General features: G+C 60.1%; 1 protein-coding gene across 1 annotated transcript; it reads left to right on the top strand.

Annotated features, from left to right (window-relative positions):
• Nucleotides 1-1,450: 1,450 nt before the first annotated feature.
• LOC144676252 (immunoglobulin superfamily member 8-like) lies at nucleotides 1,451-6,715 on the top strand. The gene is made up of 5 exons (XM_078536727.1): nucleotides 1,451-1,823; nucleotides 3,179-3,607; nucleotides 4,727-5,137; nucleotides 6,430-6,571; nucleotides 6,673-6,715. Exons 1-4 carry the CDS (start codon nucleotides 1,451-1,453, stop codon nucleotides 6,543-6,545), a joined length of 1,329 nt encoding a protein of 442 aa, XP_078392853.1. The 3' UTR covers nucleotides 6,546-6,571; nucleotides 6,673-6,715.
• The last annotated feature ends 584 nt before the right edge of the window (nucleotides 6,716-7,299 follow it).

The raw sequence follows: 7,299 nt of genomic DNA, 5'->3' as shown, positions 1-7,299 counted from the left end.
CCCTCTCCACTGTCCCCATCAAAATCTCCCAGGAAAGGTACAGCACGGTGTTACATACGGAGTAAATCACCCACTACACTGTCTACATCAAACACTCCCTGGACAGGTAGAGCACGGGGTTAGATATAGAGTAAAGCCACCTCTATACTCTCCCCATCAAACACTCTGAGCACAGGTACAGCACGGGGTTAGATATAGAATAAAGCTCCCTCTACACTGTCCCCATCAAACACTCCCAGGACAGGTACAGCACGGGGTTAGATACAGAGTAAAGCTCCCTCTACACTGTTCCCATCAAACACTCCCAGGACAGGTACAGGAAGGGGTTAGATACAGGATAAAGCTCCCTCTACACTGTCCCACCAAGCAATCCCCGGGCAGTTACAGCACAGGGTTAGAAATGGAGTAAATCAACCTCTACACTGTCCCAAACAAACACTCCCAGGACAGGTACAGCACTGGGTAAGTTATAGAGTAAAGCCCCCTATATACTGTCCCCATCAAACATTCCCAGAACAGGTACAGCACGGGATAAGATACAGAGTAAATCTCCCTCTACAATGTCCCCATCAAACACTGCCAGGACAGGTAAAGCACGGGGTTAGATACAGAATAAAGCTCCCTCTACACTGTCCCCATCAAACAATTCCCGGGCAGGTACAGCATGGTGTTAGATATGTAGTAAAGCCCCCTCTATACCGTCCCATTAAACAGGACATCTACAGCACGCGGTTAGATACAAAATATAGCTCCCTCTACACTGTCCCCATCGAACACTCCCAGGACAGGTACAGCACGGGGTTAGATACAGAGTAAATCTCCCTCCACACTGTCCCCATCAAACACTCCCAGGACAGGTACAGCACGGAGTTAGATACAGAGTAAAGCTCCCTCTACACTGTCCCCATCAAACACTCCCGGGACTGGTACAGCACGGGGTTAGATACAGAGTAAATCTCCCTCAACACTGTCCCCATCAAACACTCCCGGGACTGGTACAGCACGGGGTTAGATACAGAGTAAAGCTCCCTCAACACTGTCCCCATCAAACACTCCCAGGACAGGTACAGGAAGGGGTTAGATACAGAGTAAATCTCCCTCTACACTGTCCCCGTCAAACACTCCCGGGACTGGTACAGCATGGGGTTTGGAAGTTGCTGTGGAAGGAGCCTTGGTGAATTCCTGCAGTGCATCTTGTAGATGGTACACACACTGCTGCTACTGGGCGTCGGTGGTGGAGGGAGTGAATGATCTTGAGACGGAGGTGGTTAGAGTTTTGGGAACTGAGGGAGTTAAGGGATGTGGAGGGGTGGGGGGGAAGAGGGCGGGAAAGTGGGGTATCAGCCAGGGGGGCTCAGCGAGGGTCGGAGTAGGCTCGATGGGCTGAGCTGCCTCTCCTCCTGCCCCGTATCTCTGTGTAAATCGGTGTGGTTCTCTCACGCCCACAGGAATGTCGAGTCCCCGGCTGGTGCAGGTGCCCAGGGGACCTCTGCACAGGGTCGAGGGGACCCACGCTATCATCCCATGTAATGTGACCTCTGACCAGAGCGGCGGTGAGCGGGACTTTTGGTGGTCAGTCTTCAAGCCCGAGGCAGCCATCGCCTCGATCGGAGTGATCAGCACGCGGGACCCCGAATTCCCGGACCCCGACTATGGGCCCCGCGTCGGGGCAAGAGAGATTTACCTCCGCAAGCCCTCCCGTGTCTCCGTGGAGCTGCACCTCACCAACCTACAGAAGGACGACGAGGGAGAGTATGAGTGCAGGACGGACCCGATTGCCAGGGTATACCCGGCCTCTAACAGTGCCAGGGTGGAGCTGAAAGGTTGGCATGTGGAACAGGGCGGCACGTGGATTTGGTCCATTGGGATTGTGTACAGTGGGAGTGAATGGGAAGGGGTTTGTGTCCATTGGGATTGTGGACAGTGGGAGTGAATGGGAAGGGGTTTGGGTCCATTGGGATTGTGGACAGTGGGAGTGAACGGGAAGGGGTTTGGGTCCATTGGGATTGTGGACAGTGGGAGTGAATGGGAAGGGGTTTGGGTCCATTGGGATTGTGGACAGTGGGAGTGAATGGGAAGGGGTTTGGGTTCATTGGGATTGTGGACAGTGGGAGTGAATGGGAAGAGGTTTGGGTCCATTGGGATTGTGGAGAGTGGGAGTGAATGGGAAGGGCTTTGGATCCATTGGGATTGTGGACAGTGGGAGTGAATGGGAAGGGGTTTGGGTCCATTGGGATTGTGGACAGTGGGCGTGAATGGGAAGGGGTTCGGGTCCATTGGGATTGTGGACAGTGGGAGTGAATAGGAAGGGGTTTGGGTCCATTGGGATTGTGGACAGCGGGAGTGAATGGGAAGGGGTTTGGGTCCATTGGGATTGTCGATAGTGGGAATCAATGGGAAGGGGTTTGGGTCCATTTGGATTGTGCACAGTGGGAGTGAATGGGAAGGGGTTTGCGTCCATTGGGATTGTGCACAGTGGGAGTGAATGGGAAGGGGTTTGGGTCCATTGGGAATTGTGGACAGTGGGAGTGAATGGGAAGGGTTTTGTGTCCATTGGTATTGTGGACAGTGTGAGTGAATGGGAAGGGGTTTGGGACCATTGGGATTGTGGACAGTGGGAGTGAATGGGAAGGGATTTGGGTCCATTGGGATTGTGGACAGTGGGAGTGAATGGGAAGGGGTTTGGGTCCATTGGGATTGTGGACATTGGGAGTGAAAGGGAAGGGATTTGGGTCCATTGGGATTGTGTACAGTGGAAGTGAATGGGAAGCGGTTTGGGCCCATTGGGATTGCGGACAGTGGGAGTGAATGGGAAGGGGTTTGGGTCCATTGGGATTGTGGACAGCGGGAGTGAAGTGGAAGGGGTTTGGGTCCATTGGGATTGTGGACAGTGGGAGTGAATGGGAAGGGGTTTGTGTCCATTGGGATTGTGGACAGCGGGAGTGAATGGGAAGGGGATCGGGTCCTTTGGGATTGTGGACAGTGGGAGTGAATAGGAAGTGGTTTGGGTCCATTGGGATTGTGTAGAGTGATACATTCTCCCTTACTGACTCCCTCTCTCCATTTTTTTCCCCTCACTCTCTCAATCCCTCTACCTCTGTCTATCTCTCTCTTTCTCTCCTTCCCTGTCTCTCCCTGAATTTCTGTCTCTCTATCTCTCTCCCTCGATCGGACACAGTCCTGGCTGATACCCTGCAGTTGGCCGGACCCTCAGGTGAACCCCCCCGGCTGGCCCTGCGCGAGGGTGAGTCCCTGGCCCTCCAGTGCCGGGCCGCGACCCTCACGGCGCCGCACACCCACCTCTCGGTCACCTTCAGCCTGAGCCGGAGCGGCCCCGGGGACCGGGAGATGGTCATCGGCATCGGGCGGGACCTGACGGTGGAGGGCCAGGAGCAGGGGGCCTACTGGGCCCGATACGCCCGGGGTCAGATCAGGGTCGAGAAGGTCAGAGGTGACAGCTACCACCTGAGAGTTGACCACGTCAAGCCCCAGGATGCAGGACGCTATTACTGCTCAGCAGCTGAGTGGATCCAAGACCCTGGCATGGGGTGGAAGAAGATTCTGGAAAGGATAATCCCTCTGGCAGACGTCTCCGTACAGGAAAACGGTGAGAGAGACTCTAAACAGTCTCTATGAGCGTAGGAATACAACAGATCATTAAAGGGAGAGCGGGATCAGACTGGATAGGATATTAAAGGGTGCGGGGAGTGAGGGGGAGAGTGGGATTAGACTGGGTGGGATATTAAAGGGTGCGGGGAGTGAGGGGGGAGAGTGGGATTAGACTGGGTGGGATATTAAAGGGTGCGGGGAGTGAGGGGGAGAGTGGGATTAGACTGGGTGGGATATTAAAGGGTGCGGGGAGTGAGGGGGAGAGTGGGATTAGACTGGGTGGGATATTAGAGGGTGCGGGGAGTGAGGGGGAGAGTGGGATTAGACTGGGTGGGATATTAAAGGGTGCGGGGAGTGAGGGGGAGAGCGGGATTAGACTGGGTGGGATATTAAAGGGTGCGGGGAGTGAGGGGGAGAGTGGGATTAGACTGGGTGGGATATTAAAGGGTGCGGGGAGTGAGGGGGAGAGTGGGATTAGACTGGGTGGGATATTAAAGGGTGCAGGGAGTGAGGGGGAGAGTGGGATTAGACTGGGTGGGATATTAAAGGGTGCGGGGAGTGAGGGGGAGAGTGGGATTAGACTGGGTGGGATATTAAAGGGTGCGGGGAGTGAGGGGGAGAGTGGGATTAGACTGGGTGGGATATTAAAGGGTGCGGGGAGTGAGGGGGAGAGTGGGATTAGACTGGGTGGGATATTAAAGGGTGCAGGGAGTGAGGGGGAGAGTGGGATTAGACTGGGTGGGATATTAGAGGGTGCGGGGAGTGAGGGGGAGAGTGGGATTAGACTGGGTGGGATATTAAAGGGTGCGGGGAGTGAGGGGGAGAGTGGGATTAGACTGGGTGGGATATTAAAGGGTGCGGGGAGTGAGGGGGAGAGTGGGATTAGACTGGGTGGGATATTAAAGGGTGTGGGGAGTGAGGGGGAGAGTGGGATTAGACTGGGTGGGATATTAAAGGGTGCGGGGAGTGAGGGGGAGAGTGGGATTAGACTGGGTGGGATATTAAAGGGTGTGGGGAGTGAGGGGGAGAGTGGGATTAGACTGGGTAGTGGGGGTGTGAGTGGAGATTGCTGTGGGATCTTGCTGTGCCTGACTCCTCTCTGCCCCCTCCTTGGCAGACGTGACGCTGGGCGCTGTGGCCTCGGTGGCTCCGGCCACCTTCTACCGGGGCGACTCCGTGGACCTTCACTGCAACGTCAGCCTGGGCAGTAGGCCGGACGGGCCGGAGCTGAGGCTGGCCGTGGCCTGGTGGTCCGAGCGGGAGGAGGGGGAGTCTCCCCTGGCCCTGGTGGACCACCGGGGGGTGACCCTGCCCACCCGCCTGTCTGGCCGGACCCCGGCGGGCAGTCAGCTGAGCACCGATCGCCCCTCCCCCCTCTGCTTCCGCCTGCGCATCCACCAGGCCCGGCGGGAGGACCAGGGGCCTTACCGCTGCCGGGTGACCCTCTGGGCCCGGCTGCAGGGTCAGCGCTGGCACCAGGCAGCATCGGCTCGGTCAGAGACCATCACCCTCTTCCTCTACCTGGCACGTGAGTATCGGGGGCACCACGGTGGGAGGGGAGGGGGTGAGGAGTCCCACAGTTTGGGGAGGGGGAGGGGGTGATGAGTCCCACAGTTTGGGAAGGGGTCCCGGGTGAGGGTGTCCCGGGTGAGGAGGTCCCAGGTGAGGGGGTCCCGGGGGGAGGGGGTCCCGGGTGAAGGGGTCCCGGGTGAGGGGGTCCCGGGTGAGGGGGTCCCGGGTGAGGGGGTCCCGGGTGAGAGGGTCCCTCAGTTTGGGGAGGGGTCCCAGGTGAGGGGGTCCCGGGTGAGGGGTCCCGGGTGAGGGGGTCCCGGGTGAAGGGGTCCCAGGTGAGAGGGTCCCTCAGTTTGGGGAGGGGTCCCGGGTGAGGGGGTCCCTCAGTTCGGGGAGGGGTCCCAGGTGAGGGGGTCCCTCAGTTCGGGGGGAGGGGTCCCTCAGTTCGGGGGGAGGGGTCCCGGATGAGGGTGTGAGGGGGTCCCGGGTGAGGGGGTCCCTCAGTTGGGGGGGAGGGGTCCCTCAGTTCGGGGAGGGGTCCCGGGTGAGGGGGTCCCGGGTGAGGAGGTCCCAGGTGAGGGGGTCCCGGGGGGAGGGGGTCCCGGGTGAAGGGGTCCCGGGTGAGGGGGTCCCGGGTGAGGGGGTCCCGGGTGAAGGGGTCCCGGGTGAGAGGGTCCCTCAGTTTGGGGAGGGGTCCCGGGTGAGGGGGTCCCTCAGTTCGGGGAGGGGTCCCAGGTGAGGGGGTCCCTCAGTTCGGGGGGAGGGGTCCCTCAGTTCGGGGGGAGGGGTCCCGGATGAGGGTGTGAGGGGGTCCCGGGTGAGGGGGTCCCTCAGTTCGGGGGGAGGGGTCCCTCAGTTCGGGGAGGGGTCCCGGGTGAGGGGGTCCCGGGTGAAGGGGTCCCTCAGTTCGGGGAGGGGTCCCGGGTGAGGGGTCCCAGGTGAGGGGGTCCCTCAGTTCGGGGGGAGGGGTCCCGGATGAGGGTGTGAGGGGGTCCCGGGTGAGGGGGTCCCGGGTGAGGGGTCCCGGATGAGGGTGTGAGGGGGTCCCGGGTGAGGGGGTCCCGGGTGAGGGGTCCCGGGTGAGGGGTCCCGGGTGAGGGGGTCCCGGGTGAGGGGGTCCCGGGTGAGGGGGTCCCGGGTGAGGGGTCCCGGGTGAGGGGGTCCCGGGTGAGGGGGTCCCGGGTGAGGGGTCCCGGGTGAGGGGGTCCCGGGTGAGGGGGTCCCGGGTGAGGGGGTCCCTCAGTTCGGGGGGTGGGACTCTGGCCCTGACCCGCTGTGTATTGACCGATGTCTCCTCTTGCTCCTCAGCCTCCGACACCCTCCTGATCCCCATGGTGATCGGAGCGGCCATTTCCCTCCTGCTCAGCATCACCATCATCGCCTCGGTGACCTGCTGCTTCCTCCGCAAACTCGCCAAGCGGTAAGGGCAAGGCCGGGCCCCGATCTCCAGGTGAGTGTCAGGACCGGGGGGGGGCGCCCAGGCGCCTCGAGCACAGCAAGATCCCAGGCTCCGCTGCCCCTGCTCTGACCTTCTCTGTGCTCTCTCCGCAGGATCTCCCATCGCTGGTGGAAGCCGCTGGATGTGGGGGCGAGGACGGGGGGCAGGGGTGCGGGTGCAGGGGGCAAGGGGGCAGGGGTCAGGGGTCAGGGGGCAAGGGGGTGATGGCGATCAGGGGCTGCTGCATCTCGGGATCACCAAATCCTTCAGACTCTGAGCCTCCCAGAACCGAACCCCTTCCTCAAAATTCGGACTCCCAAAAGGCCACACCCCCAATACGGCGAGGCCAAAAACGCAGACCCCCCCCTTAAATACAGCGAGCAAAAAACGCAGACCCCCCCAATACGGCGAGCCAAAAACGCAGACCCCCCCAATACGGCGAGCCAAAAACGCAGACCCCACCCCAATACGGCGAGCCAAAAACGCAGACCCCACCCCAATACGGCGACCCAAAAACACAGACCCCCCAATACAGTGAGCCAAAAACGCAGACCCCCCCAATATTGCGAGCCAATGACACAGACCCCCCCAAAACAGTGACCAAAACCACCGTCACTCCAATACATTGAGCCCCCCCCAAAACACTGAGCCCCCAAAACACTGAGCCCCCAAAACACTGAGCCCCCAAAACACTGAGCCCCACAAAACACTGAGCCCCCCAAAACACTGAGCCCCACAAA

The sequence above is a fragment of the Cetorhinus maximus genome, unplaced genomic scaffold (assembly GCF_964194155.1).
Source record: "Cetorhinus maximus unplaced genomic scaffold, sCetMax3.hap1.1 HAP1_SCAFFOLD_1453, whole genome shotgun sequence".
NCBI lineage: Eukaryota > Metazoa > Chordata > Chondrichthyes > Lamniformes > Cetorhinidae > Cetorhinus > Cetorhinus maximus.
Note: the sequence above shows the minus strand (reverse complement) of the source record. Positions and strands in the feature narration are given on the sequence as shown.